This window comes from Vulpes vulpes, chromosome 14 (assembly GCF_048418805.1).
Source record: "Vulpes vulpes isolate BD-2025 chromosome 14, VulVul3, whole genome shotgun sequence".
NCBI lineage: Eukaryota > Metazoa > Chordata > Mammalia > Carnivora > Canidae > Vulpes > Vulpes vulpes.
The window spans coordinates 38,145,820-38,167,702 of NC_132793.1; the positions used below are offsets into that span (position 1 = coordinate 38,145,820).

The 21,883-nt window shown below is 36.8% G+C and overlaps 1 protein-coding gene and 1 long non-coding RNA gene across 7 annotated transcripts in view; one reads left to right on the forward strand and one right to left on the reverse strand.

Annotated features, from left to right (window-relative positions):
• Window positions 1-21,883, reverse strand: part of LOC112922752 (uncharacterized) — a 217,799-nt gene that overhangs the window by 82,309 nt on the left and 113,607 nt on the right. For all 5 annotated transcript variants that reach the window (XR_011996976.1, XR_011996977.1, XR_011996978.1 and 2 more), the window contains one exon: window positions 683-2,311. This is a non-coding gene — a long non-coding RNA (uncharacterized lncRNA). The remainder of the gene's footprint in view (window positions 1-682; window positions 2,312-21,883) is intronic.
• The window catches only part of SPTLC3 (serine palmitoyltransferase long chain base subunit 3), a 148,929-nt gene that overhangs the window by 60,757 nt on the left and 66,289 nt on the right, over window positions 1-21,883 (forward strand). For both annotated transcript variants that reach the window (XM_026002406.2, XM_072736404.1), the window contains exons 5-6: window positions 14,943-15,067; window positions 17,214-17,307. In XM_026002406.2, coding sequence (XP_025858191.1) covers window positions 14,943-15,067; window positions 17,214-17,307 — 219 coding nt within the window. The remainder of the gene's footprint in view (window positions 1-14,942; window positions 15,068-17,213; window positions 17,308-21,883) is intronic.

Sequence of the window (21,883 nt, forward strand, 5' to 3'; positions counted from 1 at the left end):
GCATTTCCTCTGGTACCAGTGACACCAACACCAGGATTGTTAATGAACGAGACAGAAAACACATTTCCTGAGGATGATGACTCCCAACTCCTTGAGACAGGACACTCCCCAGTCACAGCAGCAGAAGCTAAAGGGAAGCAGCATGATACAGGCTAATGATTTGCTTCCTATGGAAGCCAGATATGGAATAGAAGTTCCTGATTCTGCAGACTCAATGAACTCAGAGAAGCCAGGCAGAGATAAAAATCCTAGTTTGGACTTCCTGCAGCCTAAGTTCTTTCTCCACTTACTCAACCTTCTGAATGGCTAGGCTTTTAGTGTTTATCTGCTTCTCTTAGTCTCTGGCTCAAGCTCTCGGAAGACAATTTTAACAGTTTTCAAGGAAACAGTGAGAGAAGAAAATAGAAGCTACCCACACTTAATTTTAGGCAAACAGAAAAACTGATAACAAAGGTGGATAGGAGCAATCAAGAAATAAAGAAATAAGCAGGATACACTTGAAAGTATTCTGCAATATAAGCAGTAACCTTAGCATAGCATGCAAAGATTAGTGGCATAATTTTGATTGCCACTTATTTCAAGAAATGCAGCTAACCTTTGAAAGCATAGACTATCTAGTCTTAAGAAAATGTTTAACAGTGCAGTGGATTGTCAATGAAAATTTGGGAATATAGAGGCTTACCAATTTAGCAACCAAAAATGCTTCTTGAGGAACCCAAAGTAAAAGTTTTAGGAACATTTAGTCACTTAAGAGTAGTTTCCTGGAGCTTTTAAAAATAGTTTCCAATGTTCTGGAGGGAAAAGCATACAGAAATCATAAAATAGGAAATTAAATACAAAATGAATCAAGAGGAAGTATTTAAAGCATAGTAAAAGGATAGAAGACCACACATGGTATCTTGGCCAAAAATATTTGAGAACATATTTGCCCACTGAAATAAAAGGACTAAGATTTGGCCAAAAACCCAAACTCAACTATATGCTGTAATCAAAAACAAATTCAAGTAAATTTAAGTTATTCCAAAACATGAAAAGTAGAAAGATATGTCCCAGCCAGACACCTGGTTCTTGCCTCCCTGCTGCAACCACCACCAAAATGTACTCAGTGCCCAACAGGGAAGTTAATTCAGTAAAAAGAACAACAAAGAAAGAGCCCAAGACTGGGTACCCAATCTGCACCTGCAAATGTCAGAACTGAGCCCAAAATACAGCTGAGCTGTAAGTAACGAAACATTTCCAGACACATACGTACAGGATTGCGAATGCTGCTTTTAGCATGTGAAATGAGTTGCTACTATTTATTTTCATGTACAACTAAACAATAGTGGCATACAGAATTAAGGGAGGCTTTGACTGTGTTGTGGTCAATTTAACCTTCCATAGGATGATTGGGGGATGGCACATTTTTTGATATCTTAAATATGAGGCAGAGTAAAATGGCAATTTGGAGTCATAATCAAGCATTTAAAATGCCTGACACTTTTCATTCTTACCTTTTGTGTTCATGGGGGCTTTTTTATTAGAATTCTTCTTGATCCGGGCTGTCTCCTTTAAATAGTGTGCTATATGTTATATCTTTGGTAATTACAGCCCAGTTTTTCCTAATAACTTTCTTAATGTGCCATGAAGGATTAGAGATTTTTGAGTATTGTTGTGTGTGATATTACACTGTGAACTAGTGAACACTGGACTGAATGGCTTATCAAAAGTTGAAGAGACTGCTGCTCAACATCCTCTTTTTTAAGGTGGCTTGCCTCCGGATTTTTAGCTGGAAAGTCACTTGAATAACTGTTTACAGATTCTAAAATTACATGGAGTTTTAAATTTCCAGCACCAGGATTGAGAATTGTTCATGATGTCTGAGTATTAACAGCAAACAATAATCAGTAATATCTCCATTATGCAAGATAGTTCCACATTGATCTTTGAATTTCTTTATTTGAAAGGACTATTTAATTTTTCTGTATATGGAAGGTGTTTGTCTGATTATGTTGGTTTGACAATGAAAAATGTAATGCAGCAGCCTCTGGGGCAAAGTAAAATGCATAATTGCTTCTTTTTTCATATCAAGCCAAAGTGTAAAGAACAAACTGAAACTTTAAAAAATAAACAGACAACCTAAATGTGTGGTGCAAATGCCAACAAACAGGAAAGCAGATTAGCTTAAAGGTATTAGTCATTAATAAACATAAGAGACTCATCTTATAAAAATTATGTGGAGAGTCCATATGAAGACAGATTCAATTCCAATAGCCTCCATGCATCAAGTAGCACAGCACAGACATAGATGGCTGTTTATTTTTCTGTATACCTGGAAATTAGGACAATGAATTATGAGAGACTTTGAAAATCATGTTGGTCAATTTAACATTCCACAGGCTGATTAGAAACAAAAGCAAGACAAATAAAATAGTGATAGGAGAACACAAAGTACCTCTCAGTCCTTGAAAAACAAAGAAGGAAAGAAGGGAAGGAGGGAGGGAGAGACAGAGAGAGGGAGAAAGGAAGAAATGAGGGAAGAAAGGAGAGAAGGAAGGAAGAAAGGAAGGAAGGAAGGAAGGATGGAGGGCAACGAAGGAGGGAGGTGAGGAGCAAGGAAGAGAAGGAAGGAGAGAGGGCAAGAAGGAAGGAGGAAGGGGAGGAGGGAGGGAAGGACACTAACATAAAACATAAAGGACACTAACAATGTAATTATTTTCATTTAATATTTATATATTGAATTATGAGCCTTAAACATATTACAAGTATACTTCTTTTTAAATAGTTAGTGAAATTTCACAAAAATTGAGTATATGTTATGCCATGAAGAAAATCTCATTAGATTCCAAAAAGTGAAATATACATAGGTCACATTATTGGATCACAGTGAAATAAAGCTAAAAATAAATAATAAAGGTAGAAATAATTTTTTAATAATAAATTTATTTTTTATTGGTTTTCAATTTGCCCAGTGCTCATCCTGTCAAGCGCCCCCCTCAGTGCCCGTCACCCATTCACCTTTTTAAAAAATCTCTGGAAGGTTTCAAAGCTCTTTCCTAAGAGACTCTTGAATCAAAAGAGAAATGAAATTACTTTTAGATCATATTTAGAAACTATGAGAACACCATAGGGTCCAACTAGCTGTGTACTGAGGAAAATATATAGTCTTATTTTACTGAGGAAGAAAGATTGAAGCTAGTAAGCTAAGCTACCCATGCAGTAAGGAGTAAAAGGAAAGCAAGAATATTGAATTATTAAAAATAAAAACAGAAACTTAGGAAATAGAGAAGAACAATGTCTACATCTGTGTTTTAATAAGTCTCTAGAGGTGATTTTGATGAGTGGCAACCAGACTTGGCAACCGCTGAACATAATTTGACAAACAAGCATTTAATAAAAGAAAAATTGTAAGGCAGTATTACTTAGCAAAACAAATATGTAAGGAATTAACATTGTAAATCAAACAGTATATTCAAATAACAAGATAACATGATCAAGTAGTCATTTCAGGGATTATGAGGATAGTTAGCTCAATAATAAAGCAATTCATAACATTGAAAAATCCTAGAAGAAAACATACAATTATCTTGATAGGTGACACTAAGGCATTTATTAAATTCAGTATCCCTTCCTAGTACAAATTTTCATAGAATAAAAATAGGTGATTCCAGAATGCAATAAAAAATACCTACTTCAAACAAAGAGACTACTATATTTCATGTTGAGACACTATAAACTTTCAGTCTAAAGTCAGAAAAAAGATAAAGATGTGTTTATCCACTGTTTTTAATAACCTCTGTAAGTCCTAGACAACATAATTTTATTTTTCACTCTTTAAGCCAATAAATATTCATTGAATGACTACCGTGTGACAGAATAAGAAGAAGTGATATAATAAGAGGTAAACCACCCATTATTTTTAGATGATCTGATTGTTCACCTCCCAGGTCTTCAAGCTTTGATCTGTGAAGAACAAAGAGGACCTCTACATGGGCTCTTCTTGGGGCCACCATTGATGTTAGAGGGAGCTAAGCAGGAAGGACAGAGTTTTGGTCTACTTCCAATTTACATATTTAAATAATCAAAAATTTATTAGAAATAATAAATATCCAATAAAAAACAATAAAGACCTACTTGCATGTAGACCAAGTCCTGTTTGCCAACATTTCAAATGCATGCACACACGACAATTCGTGGTTGCATGAACACTCCAGACAGACCATTGGTAGCTGTTGTCAGTGGCAGGCAAAATGAGGACAAGAGGAATAAGAGAGAAGCAGGAGAAAAGGAACCAAGGGGACACAGTAGGAAAGGGAAATGGGGGTATCTTAGCTCAGGACTGCACACCAGAGGAGACAGTGGTGGGTAGGGCAATTTAGGATACTCAGGGGTTTCTGTAACCTGGGGCTAGTTAGGCATGTAACTGGCACACTGTGTGTATGTGGGTGGGTCGGTGGGTGGGTGTGAGAGCCTGGTCCCTGGAGGAGGTGGGTGGCTTCCATAAATTTAAAAATAAATAAATTTAAATTTATATGGTAAAGTCAATAATTAACAATGAGAAGATATGTTGGAGAAATTGTTATTAATAAATATGAGCAAAACTGGCAAACATCTAGAAAATTATGTTGAAAATGTCTAGACTATTTTAAGAAAACTATAAAACTGTTGTAAAGGTCTTAAAAGAAGACTTGAAAAAAATGAGATAACAAATCCTAGAAGGGAATGACCTGGTGTTATACTTCTATCAATATTTCTCCAAATGAATATGTAAATTGAACACCATCCCAGTGATATTAATAGATGGGGAGAAGAAGTAGGGAGTCTAAGTGGAAGTCTAGAGACAGACACTTGGCATACTCATTTGTATACAGTAAGAACAATGTTTCAAATCAGTTGGAAAATGACCAATTATGTCATATTTAGTATTATGATAACTGGCAGATTACATAAGGAAATAAGTTAGATTCCTACTTCACATATTATATCTCGGTAGATTCCACTTGTGTAAATTGCAAATGCATTTGCGATTGAAATATAGAACAATCTTATATATAAAAATAATAAATAAGATCACCAGAAATAACTACATAAATAAACTGAAACTGAATGAATAACTGAAGTGATGAATGAATAACAAATGAACAGAGTAAAATGACTCCAAGAATTCAAATACAAAAATGCACTTCTATGTACTCCTTGGTTAAGGCCCTGCTAGGACTGTCAGGCTGTAGTTCCTTTGATGTGCGTAACAACTCTGTTTCAGTCAGTTCAGGCTGCTGTAACACAATATCACAGACTGGGTGGCTTATAAACAACAAAGTTCAATTCTCACGGTTCTGGAAGCTACGAACATAGTCAGGTGAGGGCCCTCTTCCATGTGGAAAACTTCCGGTTGTACCTTCATATGGTGGAAGGGATGAGCCAGTTGTCTGGGGCCTCCTTTATAAAGACATAATCCTATTTATGAGGGCTCTGTCTTTATCACCTAATCACTTCCAAAAGGCCCTACCTTCTATTACCATCACTTTGGCGTTAGGTTTCCAGTATGAATTTTGGAGAGACACAAACATTCAGATCACAACAGTCTCTTCTCCAGCTTGTCACTTATAATCACCCTTCAATTCTATAACCATAATGACCTTCCAGAGAACTCACTTTACCTAACCCACTTTACCTGGCAGTACATCCTCTTAGTGGGAGGGATCCATTTTAAATGAATTCCAGGCTGACTCCATGCAACACAGGCCACCCTCATCCATGGAAAGCAAGCACTCTTCCCTGTTAGAGGAAAGGCAGCTTGCTCCCACCCCAACTTCTAGACAAAAACACTTGCCCTTCAAATATGTCAAACCTGACTCAGTAGTCTACTGTGTCCTCATGCTCAGGAGAACCAGAGAAAGCACTTCCAGAAATCATAATGGAAAAGAGCCAACCAGATGAAGCATTTAAACATGAAACATGAAACGTGAAAACCATGCCAACAAAGTTAAAAGTCGAGGAACAAAATTAGAAAAAGTTATTTGCAAAATATAAAACAAAATGCTAATGTTCTTAACATGTAAAGACTTACAAACTAGAAGAAAAAGAACATCTCAAAAAGTGGGCCAAGATTCTGAGAAACTTCAAAGGAAGCAAGACTGCAGTCAGGATAGTATAATATTCTCAATCTTTTCTTTATCACTCCCTCCTGTGATATTTTAATATCTGTTTATGTAGGTTTTGGCGATCTGTGCCATATACATAGAGTAAGTTATCTGCCCTCCCTCCAAAAACAGATGGTCAACCCTTTAGGAGCAATATTATCCCTGCTGAGAATGCATAGCAAAGTGGTTACCCTTCAGGGGAACTAGATGGTGACCAGAAGGGGGCACAAAGGGACTTCTTGGGTGCTGTCTATATTGGTGTGTGTGTGTGTGTGTGTGTGTGTGTGTGTGTGTTTTATGCAGTAATATGGGCTTCATAGGCTCAATACTCAGAATTTCTTTCATTTTTTACATGTATGTTACAGTGTAATGAAAATTTTACATTAAAAAGTAGATCAGTATACAAATGGGCAATTAAGGGGAAAAAAAGAAATACAAGTGGCCAATGAACCTGTGGAAAATACTCTGTCCCATTAATAATCAAAGAATGATTAAGACATAGAGTTACTATTTCTCACCTAGTTGGCAAAAGTTAAAAGTTAAAATATATATTTATATATCTCCCATAGGTGCGTATGGGTGGCTCAGTCGGTTAAGTGCCTTCTGCTTAGGTCATGATCCCAGCTCCAAGGCTCAGCAGGGAGTCTTTCTCCCTCTCCCTTGTGCTCGTACTCTCTCTCACTCAAATAAATGAATAAAATCTTAAAAAAAAATAATATCCCATAGTTTCAAAGGAATAAAGAAAAGGGCATCCTTATATACTGTTGGTAGAGTACATTGGAAGGCAATTTGAAATATATCAAAAGAAAATCATTTAACTCAGCAATGTCATTTTGAGAAATTTTGCCTTAAAATTTTTGAATTAAGTGTTCAAAGATATGTGATTGAGAAATGTATGATCAAGAATAATCACTGCAATATGCTTAATAGTAAATATTGGGAAAATAAGTGACTTCCCAACAATAAGAAATTGACTAAATATATTGGGTAGATATGTTTAACATAATCTTATTTTTTTAAAGGTTTTATTTATTTATTCATGAGAGACCCGGGGGTGGGGGGTGTTGTGGGACAGACACAGGCAGAGGGAGAAGCAGGCTCCATGCAGGGAGCCTGACATGGGACTCGATCCCGGGTCTCCAGGATCACACCCTGGGCTGAAGGTGGTGCTAAACCGCTGAACCACCCGTGCTGCCCACCTAATATTATTTAACCATGTAAAGTTATAATGCAGTTTCTCAGCAATGTGGTTGAGAGCAAAGGCTCTGGGATTAGTTTACTTGAGTTCAATCCTAGTTCTCCCCCGTTAACTAGCTAGGGCCTTTGATAAACTGTATGCCTTCCTAGTCCTCCATTTTCTCAAAGTGGAAAATACATTGCTAAGAGGATAAAACAAGTTATAGAATTGTATGTTTATTATGAGTCCATTTTTAAGCATACACTTTACATGACTATTTGCATTGATAAAGATGGTTATACTTTATTTTGTAATATCTTCTGATTTTTCCACAATGATCTTATATTTCTTGGGTTAATTATTTCCTTAAAAGTCAATAGGAGTCTAAAGTGAAGGCACAGATTTCTTTGGGCTTCCAAGATTGGCCCACTGAATCAGACTGATGTTCCAGTTTACTGGAGGGACCCTGCCACAGGGTATGTGGATTCTTTAGCATTAAACCAGTGGCTCCCAAACTTGAGCTTACATCAGAATCACCTGCAGGGCTTGGAAAAACACCTACAGAGTTTCTGGTTCAGCCAGGCTGGAATAGAACCCAAGATCTTGCATTTCTAATGACTTCCCAGGTCATATCCATGCTGCTGCTCTGGGGACTACATTCTGGGAACCAATGGAAACTCTCTTGTGTGGCTGACTTTCTTGACCAAATCAAATATTTTCCAAAGTGCAATGGTCTTTTACTTTATATGGAGTAAATATTACCTATGCCTGTGGGATGAGGTCTATTTAAAAAAAAAAAAATAAGTAAGAGACAAACCAGAAAATCAGTGAAGAAAGTTAGCTTTGATCTAATTGCTGCTCTAGATTTCCAAATTCAGGAAAGGTTAAATTTAGGCAAATGAAAGAGAAACTTTTATTTCCTTTCTTCCCCCTTCCCCATTTCTATTCTACAAGGGTGTTTAATTTCTTGGTCTCTCTTTACCTGATTAGGAGCAGATGTGTAGTAACAGTGTATTATTTGAATGCCTATGCTCTATAAGTCCCTTGAGCTGCTAGCAACTGTTAGTCAGAAGCTCACTTCCAAGAAAACAAACTCATGGAATGCCACAAGACTACTTCTGTGCCAAGGAAAGCTCATCTCTCTCTACTTAGAGACCTTTCTTCCTTTGAGAAGGAAAGCCTTGTGCTTAATTCAGCTCATCAGAGAAACCTGAAGAGTAAGCATACCTCAAAACTGCCTCGTGGAGAATATTCATTCAAATTATAATTGCAATTTTAAAAAATAGCCTTCAAATATTTTTATCTTAAAATATTTGGAAACGACAAAAAATTGGAAAGGACACATTAACTTAGGAATCAATGTGACTGGATATAATGAGAAACTATTTTCCATTTTCAAGTTTCAAATATGATTTTTATGTTAGTTGTACCAATTTGCTGAAATTTCTGTTTCTGTTTCAGAACATGGTCCTAAATCATTTGATAATTTGTCTCCCTCTGCCTCTTTCTGAAAAGTTCTCTGCTATCATTTCATTCAAACTATCAAGGGCCTTTCTGTTTCTTTTTCAAATATTTGTATCTAGGTCCAGGAAATGTATAGATAGTCTCACTAGCCTGAACTATTAAAAAAGAGACTAGCCTAAATCTGCAAAATGTCTAAATTAAAGCAATTTTGAATAAATATCATCTTATGGAGTTCAAGTTCCTATGAGAATGGGCAGTCTCAAGAAATTGCTATCAAATAGAGATCTTGTTTTCTTTTTTTAAAAAAGCAATTTTAATTAACATAGTTTTATGCAAATCAATTCCATAAATATGCTCTAAAGCAGTGGATTCAATTAAATAAGCTATAAACATGCCCACATCAATTGATTTTGCCTTCTTAATTTACAAGAGCAAAATTCTTCATAAACAATGCCAGTTCCTCTCTGACCAAATTATTATAAATTCTGATTAATAAGATTTCGTTCCATTTCTCTCAAGCCTCTTTATTTTCCTTTAAGAGTATTTTTAAAGGAGACAATCAGAGGAAATGTTTGAGAGTAGGAAAATGAAAGTATATCTTGGTTCTTGAAAGCCTTTTGGCAATTTCCCGATACCTGCTGTAGTTCTGACAAGGTAATTGCCCTTCTCTTGACAGTGACAGAAATTACAGCACAGCCAAATTTCAACTAGCAGGGATATTTCTGCAAGTGTAGATTCGGCTTTGTAGATTCAACAAAGCCAAGCAAGCATAACAACTCAACAAGATATCCCAATAATTTTATGTAAGTATAATACTTGCCAAGGTAATACCTGGGATGATTGAACAAAGTTGAAACTTACAGAATTTCAGAATATATGGATCTTCTACTGTCTTCTCCTTACCCATACAAAGAGCATAAAAATGAGATATATGAGGCCTAGAGATTTTTTAATAACCTGCCAATGGTTTTGTAGTCTAGTTTTGAGGAGTCAAAACTAGAGATCAGTTCTCCTGAGTCCCACTGAAGAGCTCTTGGCACAACCCCATGCCATTCATAGCTAAAACCAGAGACCATCCACTTTAAGGGTCACCAGGCTCTTTCAGTTGCCTCCTGCTTTTGTAGTGCATGCAAGTCACAAATAGTTTTTACAATTTTAAGTGGTTGAAAAAATAAAAATAATAATAATATTTTGCAACATGTGAAATTATATGGAATTCAAATCACAGTATTGATAAATAAAGTTTTATTGGTACATAGCCACAGCCATTCTTTTGTGTACTGTCTATGACTACTTTCACTTTATAATAGCAGGGTTGAATAGTTTTAACAGGTACCATCTGGCCCACAAAGTCCAGACTATTTTCTCTCTGGCCCTCCACAAAATGTTTGCTGTTGCAGATAAGTACCTTCCATCATTGCAACTTGGGAAGAAGAGTCCTCTAGATTCATTAGCAGTTGTCCAGATTTCCAAATCCAGTGCACATCAATGTACATCAAAGCTTAGTCTCTTACTTCACTTAGACAAAAAAAAATCCTGTTGCATCCAAACACACTAAGGATATAAATTAACTTTCATTAACATCAGACCCTATGTATATCCTTTACAGCCACTGATATCAACTTTAGGAAGACCAAGGACATTGTCAATGTCTACCCCTAACTTCCCACATCCAGATCCCCAGATCAAGCAAAGTGGCTCAGATGTGGGTTGATATCCGTGGCACAACTGGAACAGCCAGGTGAGCCTGCTTCTAGATCAAGTCTAAGAAACAATCTACAAACAGAATATTCAGGACAAAAAGTGACTACAGTCACGGTTTGGAAAACAGTCTTCACATGTGACACACAGGAAGAATTGGTGGTAGTGAAATAAGCTTGTTAATAACATCCACACTCTTCACTATTAGTCAGTGTCAGTTTGAAGGCCAACAGTCTGTATGCTCTGACTAAAAAATATGAGCCAGTCAGTATCAATAAAAATCCAGCAGAAGTATACAGTACATAAGCATAATATTGGTGCTTTCTCCTGCATCTGATTTTTACTGATTTGATTGATGGCAGCAAGCCCAGTGTTTGGCACAGGAAAATACCATTGAGAGAGCTGGGAAGAAGATACATCCAGCTTTTTTTTATTCAGTTGTTTTATTCACGAAGCAGGTTTTAAGTATCCCATTGGATAAATAAACCTTCAGGAGGAGAACAAGTGTCAATATATGCACAGCATAGCAATTTGGAGATCTAGTGTCACTAGCCAATTTGTGGTTGTTGTTGACTTTCAGAGACTAAAAAAGAAGCTAAAGTCAGGGAGAAAGAGAAAAATTACTAGGAATTTATTTGTACCTTTGGTTAGGACTATAGCGCTGCTTTCTGGGGATTAAAAGAATTTCCATATTTATATAACAAAGACGAAATGTTGAATATAATTTCTGGACCCACCCCAGCACTCAGACCACCAGCTGCAACTTGACATGACTCAGGCACGTCCACTCGATTAGGATATGGCCTGAATGTTTGCAGAAAGCAAGCTCATGAAGTTTTTGTGACTGCTTTATTTCCCTTAAGTTCTTCCTACATTGTTAGTTCTTCAATGTGAAGAACAGGAAAAGGAAAGCAGCACTCAATTAATTCAAATGAACCATAATATTCAGTATTCCTTAATGAGCACCCCATCCAGACAGCCCAGTCTGAGAGGTATGGCTTCCTGAAGTAGAAAGTGTCCAGGCATCCTGCAACTCTCATATCTGTTTATTAAATTTGGACTGTGAGCACCAAACAGAAATTCGATGAAAATGGGTGTTGAGAGTGGGGACTGTTGTTTTCTACAAACGAAGATAAGCCCCTACATGCAAAACCACTCATAACTCAGCTGTGAGACATATGTGGTCATAGAAATTGGTATATCTGAATATTAGTTTACTATCCATTTGACCACTGGAGATCCAAAAGAAGGCTAGATCTGGAGACCTAATATGAATACCTGTATTTCCTCCCTTCTTCCTTTCCTTAAGCCAAAGCTAATGGTACAGACTTAAAGAGGGCCCTTTCTCGGTATGGTTTTGGACATACCCACTTCTTACTAGTTTATTGGCTGTTTGCTTACAACACATTCTACATTATCCTGAAGACTTTTAGTGATGCAGTTGTTATAGATAAACCCCTGGATGGCAGATTTGGGGAAGATGAATATGAAGGAAGACATCACAGAGACTCACTGGGAACTTCTACTCATTACTTCTGGGTAACTGGGCCAGGACACAGTCGTCCCCTGACTCTCTGGGAAGGAAAAGCTTATGAAGAAATTTACCAAGTTGGCAATGTTTGGGCACCCTCCAACCTTGCTGGAGGTGGTCTTCAGGTATGGGTGTTTCCAAAGTGGAGCTCACTTGTTGCCCTGGCATCATGTGACTTCTCAACCTTCTTCCTTGTGACATCCCCTACTCTGTGCCCAGTCCTGTCTTTATTCTCCATCAAAAGGTAGCATGCAACTCAACAAGCACCTACCATGTATCTAGGCTTTGTGGTTGCCAAGATGAACATCTCACACACAGTATCAGCACCTGAGGGCTCTTTCTGTAGTAGAGAAAATGGCCCCATGAATGTTTTCAGTTCAACTTAATAAGTGCTATAATCATTATGTGATGAAGCTAATGAGATCTCGGAAGAAAATGACCAAGTTTGGCTGGGGAAACTGAGAACAGCATCTGAGAAAAGACATCATATTAGATGGACTCAAAGAATGAGTGGGACCCACAAGAAGACCATTGTATGTGGAGGAAAGACCACTACCAACATGAGGGAAGCCTAAAACAGAACCTCTCCCAGCCTCTCTGGAAACTTCAAGGAGAGGTAGCCAGAAGCCACTTTGCTGTTTAGTGGATTAGCTGAGGCCAGAACCCAAGGCTGTCATACCCAGGCCAATGGTCTTTCATTACCTATCCTTGGGGTCATTCCCTTTGGGATGCAGTTTCCCTTAGGTAAAAACAAATCTGGTAAGTGACTATGTGCCCATGTCTTATCCTTAAATTATAGTATTTCTTTTTTCTCTATATCTTTGATAATAAAGTTTTAAATGACAATTTAAATTTTTTAACTCCACACCCCCAAAATTAATTATGCTAGAATATTTGTTCACTATGGTTTCTGACAATTTGGGGGTAAATGAATTCAGATTAAGAAGAAAGGCCTCTAGCCATCTGTTGTATGACAATGTGACCTCTCAGGAAGGACAAAGATGATCCATGAAATGTCCTCTTTCATATTAAATGCAAAATAACTCTTTGAACTCACTAGTCAATACCTTCTCAAGTGTAGCCTTTCACCGTTTTAACACAGTAAGCAAGCTAATTTACCAGTTTAAATAAAATTATGGTATCACACTCTGTATAGTAAAATATGTTGATCCTTAGGTTTATAATAGTCCCGAATATGCTAACAATATTCCTTTAACTTAAACCTGAGTTAAATCTGCTTCTATATTCTGTGATTGCAAATTACATCTCTCCACTTGTACATTTTTGTGTTCTGTCAAGTGTATCCTCTACAGCAGCACAGTCCAATAAAAAATATAATGCAAGATACATGTGTAATTTAAAATTTCTAGTAGCCATATTTTTTTAAGATTTTATTTATTTATTCATGAGAGACACAAAGAGAAAGAGAGGCAGAGACACAGGCAGAGGGAGAAACAGGCTCCTCGCGGGGAGCCTGATGTGGAACTCGATCCCGGGTCTCCAGGATCAGGCCCTGGGCTGAAGGTGGCATTAAATCTCTGAGCTACCTGGGCTGCCCTCTAGTAGCCATATTAAAAACAGTTTAGAGAAAATAGGTAAACTTATTTCATAATATGTTTTGTTTGACTCAGTATATCTAAATATTATTATTGAAACACATAATCAATATAAAATATTGAGCTATTTTACATTATTTTTTATTGTACTAAGCATTAAAAAATAATGTATATTTTACTCTTACAGGACAACTCAATTCAGACACTAAATTTTCATTGTTTAAAGTGAAATAAGTAGAATGTAATATGACACAAATAATATAGTAGTGTTCAGTGGAAGATATTTTACTGCTTCAGTTGTTAAGTTTAAATAAAGTTAATTAAAACTAAATACAATTTAAAACTTTATTGCACTAACCACATGTAGCTAGTGGCTACCATATTGGACACTGCAGATCTAGAAATAATGATGGCAAAGAGAAAAATATAAGGATCTTTAACATTTACTCTTAGTGAGGCATAGGGATTGTGTATAAGAAGGAATCAGAGTATAAGCATATAAAAGGTAGCGGAGTGGTAAAAACATGAACTTTGGAATTAGACCAGATTATCTCTGTTGGTTTTCATCTGTGACGTCTTTACACCTCAGTTTTCTAATCTGTAAGATAATGATAGCTGCATTATTGGGTTCTTAAGATTAAACGAGATAACCTAAATAGTGGGCTTTGAAATTTAGAACATTCCAAAGGTTCAGAAATTTATAACTATATTGACTAGTATCTATAGAAATCCTGGGATCTGTTTGCATTTAAGTGTGGGGCCTCTCTGAGAGGGTTATAATTTAATTAATCACTTGTGGGAGGTTGGGTGAGAGAAGATTTGTGGTATTTTTGTAGGTTTTATTGCATTATCAATATTTATATTGAAAAATGCATCAATCTTAATTATAGAGCTCATTAGATTTTCACAAAGCAAACATACCTGTGTAACCAGCACCCAAATCCAGAAACAAAACATATAGAGAATCTCAAAGTTCTCTTCGTGTTTCTAATAAAATTAACCACTATACTGACTTCTAACACCATAGGTTAGGTTTGTCTGTTTGTAAACTTTGTATAAATGAATTCAGCCTGTATAAGTATATAAGTATCTGACTTTTTGCACTCAACAACATATTTGTGAGATTTTTTTTTCATTTTGTTGTGTAGGGCAATAGATTGTTCCTTCTCATTACTGTGTTTATTCCACTATGTAAATACCTCCACAAGGTGTTTAATTTATTCATTCTACAGTATGTGGATATGTGGATTGTTTCTTGATTGCAGCTGTAGCAAATATACTTGCTACACACAATTTCACACATGTCTTTTGGTGATGAGTATGCACTGGATTTTGAATTTTCAATCTTGTTGAGAAAAGAAGACTCATTCATCCTATCATTTTATGTGCAGGAACCTTGGATAAGCATGAAGAGTTGGAGAACCTTGTGGCTAAGTTCCTGAATGTAGAAGCAGCTATGGTCTTTGGGATGGGATTTGCAACTAACTCAATGAATATCCCTGCTCTAGTTGGAAAGGTGAGAATTTGTTAACATAATTGTCTTCTGCTATGTTATTCCTAAGAATTATAACTCTGAGCAGGTCCTTCATTAGAAGTATGGCTGAGAAGATCCTTTTTCTAGGAAAAGATGATTGAATACCTAGCTTTCTAAATAAATATACCACCTTAGCCCAGCAAATCTGTTCATAGTGATATTGTTTATAGAATTACAGTCCTAGATGTGGGTCACATTTCATCTTTGATGATAGTTTAGCAAGAGCAATTAAATTTTTTTAAAGATTTTATTTATTTAGTCATGAGAGACACAGAGAGAAAGAGGCAGAGACACAGACAGAGGGAGAAGCAGGCTCCATGCAGGAAGTCCGATGTAGGACTCAGTCCCGGGACTCCAGGATCATGTCCGTGCCAAAGGCAGGCGCTAAACTGCTGAGCCACCCAGGGATCCCAAGAGCAATTAAGTTTTAAGGCTCCCAAGTCCTCATTTACAATGTAGCAAACACTTATTGGGCATTTATTTGAATACAATATTTTGTTCATGCCACTCATTCATTTATTCATTCAATAGATCACTTATTGAGAAACTACTTTGTCCTCATATAAGGCAAGATACAGGGCATATAAAGATGAACAAGACCTGTGCCTTGTAAATTTATGTTGTTTACAGTCTAGCAGGGGGAAACAATGCACCAAATAAAATAGGATGAATACCCCAGAAAAGACAAGTGTATACATTGAGAAGAGCTAGCTCTTCTTGAGAAAGGCTGAAATGCCTATGCAAAGTGGATGACATGAGAACTGAATCTGTTACTTGTCTGTAAAGTTTTTTCTTTAAGATAAGGAAAAGGGAGCAGCATGCATAAAGCACTGAGCTTTGGAAGAACTAAAATAAAAGATAGGTGATGAAGAAGAGAACAGAGATGAACAGAGATGAAGGCAAATGCCAAATTGCAAAGAGCCTTATAGTCATGCTTGAGTATTGGAAATTCTTTCCTAGGAAAATGGGGAAGTTGGTTGGCTCAGTTTAAGTAAGCAAGTGCCATAATCATATTTAGGTTTAAAAAAATCTGACTCAGGACAACTAAATACAATATATGATCTTTGATTGGATTCTGCACTGAAAAAAATAGAATGAAAGATAACATCTATAAAAGTCATTGATATAATTAGGACAGTTGGAGAAAGATGAATTTGGACTATGTCTTAATGCACTACATAAATGATTTCCTGGGCATGATCATTGCATTGTGATTTAACCAAAAAATGTCCTTATTCTTAGTAAATATATGATGAAGAATTTAGGGGTGAAATATCATAAAGTTTACCAGTAACTCTCAAATGCCCACCAAAAAATTATAAATACATAAACACACATCTAGAGGATGGAGGTATAAGAATATCACTGGCTCTTCCCTTCCAAATTTAAAACATGTAATATATGGAGTTTCCAAAATATGAGCAAGAACTCAAAGATTCTGGGTGACCACAAATGGCCACCATAGTTTGTCTATGCATTTTTGGTACACTTGAGCAATTTTATAATTTAGAAAATTTGAAATTAAAAGATTCAAAACCATAATTTATAAGCAGTAAATTTGATTGATCTTTTTCACTGGCCTCAGACTGAATTGCCATCCATACTTTTCCAAATGCAAAGTTTTTAGCTGGAAAGCACTGATGCTTTTGTGTACAAGGATGTCAATACAGAGGAAAATGAGAATAGGAGAACAAGAGCTTGAAAGGCCTTACAGAAAAGACCCCTGCCTTCTAGAGGAAGTATACCAAAACCTTCCCAAATAATCCAGCACAGGATCGAAGAACCCCAGCAAGTCCAAAACCCACCAAAAGTATCCACTTTCCTGTCAAACATCAATTCTTTAGAAAATGTGAGTGGCCTTTAATCAAGATCTTGAATAATGTTCTCCGATGAATATCAAATGCAAATGGTTAAAGATATAATCCCTTAAAAAAAATCCCCATCTTCATCAGCTAATTGTCTACAGGATTTTATCCATATAGACACCAGGTGGAACTCAGCCTTTTAAAATTAAAGAGGGTTTGGGGAATGTGTGTTACAGGTCTGGAAGTGTCTTTCTGTTCCCACATGTTGTTTTTCTTTAATTTTATTTATTGGCCTGTGTTTTATGTGTTTATTTTCTGAACAGGGATGCCTCATTTTAAGTGATGAGTTAAACCATGCATCTCTAGTACTTGGGGCACGACTTTCAGGTGCAACTATAAGGATCTTCAAACACAACAGTGAGTATCAGTGAATTTATCCCAACATGTACTGCTTGCTTCTAGAAAGAAGTAAAAATAATTAATGGGGCTTTGTCCTTACCCTTCAAACTGGGAACTTAACCTAATGAAACACAATTATGTTTATATTCACTACCGGCTTGTTAACCTCTGCTGACCCAAAACAAATGGCTGAAGTGCTTTAAACACCCAGATTGCTAAGTGTAACCCAAACACATTAATGTCACTATTATTAGTGGTCTTACCATGTCGCCTCAGAAGACATGACTGATCTCTTAGGACACTGATGTTTAATTATCAGAGGTGTTATAACTTCCTTTTCTATAATTCTGCCTTAGAAAAGGTCTAAGACTTAAGTTTTATGTTATAGTCAGGTAAAAAGTCATATTCTTCCTTACAATGTCTCCTTTCACTATCCCGCCCCCCCAGCACCAGCTTACAATCTAGTAGGAGACGCAGATACATATCAATCAAAGTAACTGTATCTTAGGTTAAGTAGAAAAAGGGCCACAGCAATATTGGGCAATGGTTAAGAGTACACGCTTTGGCCAAAGGATATTTTCATGCCCACCAAGATAGCTAAAATCAAAAAGATGACAACACTAAATATTGGCAAAGATATGAAGCAACTAGAACTCTTGCCCACTGCTAGAGGGTACAGTGATACAACTTCTTCAGAAAACTGCTTGGCAGTCTTATAAAGCTAAACATATCCCTATACTGTGACCCATAAATTCCTAATCTTGGAATTTCCAGTATATGTCCATAAAAAGGCTTGTACAAGAATGTCCATAGCAGCTTTAGTCATTATAGCCAAGACTGGAAACATCCCAAATAACTATCAACAAGAGAATGGAAAAGATCTGTGCTGTATTCATGTGATAGAATATGACACTCTGATAAAAAAGGAATAAACTACTGATACACACACCATGGATGACTCTCAAGAAAAATTACTTCTAAAAAAATAAATCAGGTACAAATAGTATATACAATATGAATTTGTTTATAGTAAATTAAAAACACTACCAGAGAAAACTAATCTATGGTAATAGAAATCATAACGATGCTTGCCCCTTGATTGTGGGGGAGGGAATCAGTGAGAAGAGGCAAAAAGGAACTTCCTGGGGTGATAGAAATGTTTGATATTTTGATTGGGATGATGTTTACGTTCTTATTAGAATTCATTGAATTTTACATTTAAAATCTGTCAATTTCCTTGTAAATAAATTTTCCTAAAATATAATTGTTATCATACAATATCTTTGGTATTAAAAAGAAAAGTATGGGCTTTGACCCAAGCATTTGTGTCCTTGTTCTATAGCTTATTAGCATGTGGTCCTTGGGAAATTACTTAACCTTCTCGAATTTCAATTTACCTATTCAAAAATGAGGATAATTGTGATGCCTGATTCATGATATGTTGGAGAAGGCATGTAAAGTTCTTGCTTAGCACAGTGCCTGGCAATAGAAACTTCTGAGTTGCTTGTATCTGCTGTGTTCTTATGATTATTATTATCCTCATCATTTTCACTGCCAGTGCTACTAAAGGACAGTAGAAAACATAATGACCCAGAAGAATGCAGAGGTCATTTCATTTTGGGGATTGCAATGAAATGGGTAGTATTTGCCATAGACTTTGAAGGATTAAGAGAATTCTGATTGGAGATAAGGGGAAAGGTATTTCAAACAGAATAATATGGTATAAAGCAAGACCTCTAGCATAAGCTGAACTACTTGAAGAAGAGCTTGAAAAATAAGGTCTTGGCCAGTCAATGTAGAGCCCCTAGGATATATATTCAAGCTATGATATATGTACTTCAAGAAGCAACAAAACGCATTTGGACAGTTCTGCTTCATGCTGTACTCCAGATAAATTGGATTTGCTCAAAACATTTAGTGGCCCTCCCCTATGTGTAGTGGCAGTGAAAACAGAGATATAGGCTTTAAGTTAAAGCTTTGAACAACATCAGATGGAAAAGACCATCTGCTTATTGGTTGTAAAGATCAGCTGTCCCCAAAAACAGTTCTCGTACACCTCCTCTATCCTGCATTTGTTATTATATGGAATTTAGCCCAAATTCTACCATTATCTACTCTTCCCTTGAAGGCTTTATAGAGGCGATAGATAGATAGATAGATAGATAGATAGATAGATAGATAGATATGCATACATACCCAACCGGAATTTTTCTTAATCACTAACCAAGAATTTCCTACTCTCCAACTTAAGACTTTTGTGGTAGTGATTCTCCAGTGATTTCCCCCGCCTCCTGGTATTTATGCCCTTGTGTAGCCCCTTCCTGCATTGTCTCAGGGTTGGCTTATGTCATGAAAAGATTACATTAGAGGTGATGGTATGTCATTCATAAGGTTAGGTTTTTAGGGGCATTGTGGCTTCTCTCGGTTCTTCATTCTGGCATCACTAGTGGAAGCACTTATACAGCCTATGCAGAAGAACTGGGGCCTCTTGCCAACAACCAGGTGAATGGGATATCTTTGCTGACCCTCTGGCCTCACTCAAGTCTTCAGATGACTGTAGCTCCAACATCATGACTGCATCTCACAGCTTTCTTGAGGCAGAACACCCACCTAAGGTTCCTAATCCTAATTAGGATCTGTGGATAATAAGTGTTTGTTGTTTTGAGATAATTTATGACATAGCCATAGATAACCAACGGAGCTTCTCTAGCCACCATTACTATGCAGAAACTGGACACCCAAGTGTGATTTCCCACTTCCTCCTCCTATGAATCTAAAATGAATGACTCAGCAGTCCTTTTACCCAACTGCTTTACACACCTAATCACTGGCAAAGAAGCCAAAATGGGACACGGTGGAGGACAAACCATTCTTGGTCTGCATGGAGACAAGAAATTTGAGAGCCTATAGCACATAGGTCAGGAAGTGAAGTAGGGTTTGGCTAATATTTTTTGAGATAGTTTCCCACGGCTCATATGGCAAAGGAATATCAGGCCCTGACCCACCATGCTAACAACCCCTCTTTTGAGGGGAGTAAGGTAGGGGATGGCTTGAATTGATTCTTTTCCTGTTGGCTGAGGCTAAATTATAAAGAGAAGGGATAATCGTCACCTGTATCCCAGTCCCACAAATAGTTATCAAAAAATACTGCTCCTATTCATGGATATACAGAGTTGATGCCAACAACATGAACACATCAGTGAAGATTATTTCTACAGTTTTGTTCAAACACAGTTATATCCACATGATTTATCAGAACTATACAATGGGAAAACTTCTAAGCAGACCCCTACAAAACAACTTTATTTTAAATATTCAAATAAACCGAAGCAGTTCAGCCACAGATTGAATCTTTCCATTAGTTCCACTTGCTCAATTGTTCCAGGGACATAGAGTAGTTCAACCGGCTTCTCCTGGTCTAGCCCATGGCACCCTACACAGCTATAGCATATCTTCTACTTCAGATTCCCCTCTTGGGTTAACAATTCCAGTGAAAATACATCCAAAGGAAAGAATAGTAACTACACGAGAAAGAAATCTGACAACATCTGGACAGTGTATAACAATGATGCCAGTTTCATTGATGAGGGGCAGATGGAAGTGTGTGTCTCCAAATGTGATGCCCTAAGAAGGACTCAACATGACTTATGTTGTGTTCAGATTAGAACACTGAATTTTATCAATAAACAACCCTGAAGTAGAAATATGCTTTTGAAAAGAAAACAGGAAAAAAAAGGGAATGTATTCTCCAAATATGCTAATATTGTAAAAGAAAAAGAAAGGCTGAGAAGAAGATCCAGATTAAAAGATACCAAAGTGCTGTGATAACTAAGTCCAGTACCTGACCCTAGACCCGATTCTGAAAGAGACAAGGAGATGAAAGGACATTCCTGCCAGTTCACAAAATTGGAATATGCCAGTAGTTAGACACTACGAGGTAAGATTATGGTATCAAAGTTAAATATACTGAAATGAATAGCTTCTCTGTCATCCAGGGTAAACAAACTGTGGCCTGTGAGCTAAGAATAGTTTTCACATTTTTTTAAAGATTTTATTTATTTATTCATGAGAGACACAGAAAGAGAGGCAGAAACACAGGCAGAGGGAGAAGCAGGCTCCATGCAAGGAGCTGATGCAGGACCTGATCCCAGGAATCTGGGATCACGCCCTGAGCCAAAGGCAGATGCTCAACTGCTGAGCCACCCAGGTGTCCCTAGTTTTCACAATTTTAAAGGATTGTATAAAGAACAATGAAGAATGTGTGACAGAGACTATATGCGATCTACAAAACCTAAAATATTACTATCTGGTCCTGTAGAAAAAAAGTTTGCTGACCCTTGCTGTAGTCTCATAAGAGATATATCCTTAGTCTTAGGGAAGATATACTACAGTGTTCAGAGATGCCATGCTATATGCAAATTAGTCTCAGTTCAGTAAAAAATTGTATGTGTGTGCATGCACATATATACATACACACATACATAGAGATAGATGATACAGTGATAAAGTAAATGGAATAAAATGTTAATAGATGAATCTGGGTAAAAGAGTATGTGGGTGTTCTTTTTTTAAAGATTTTATTTATGTATTCATG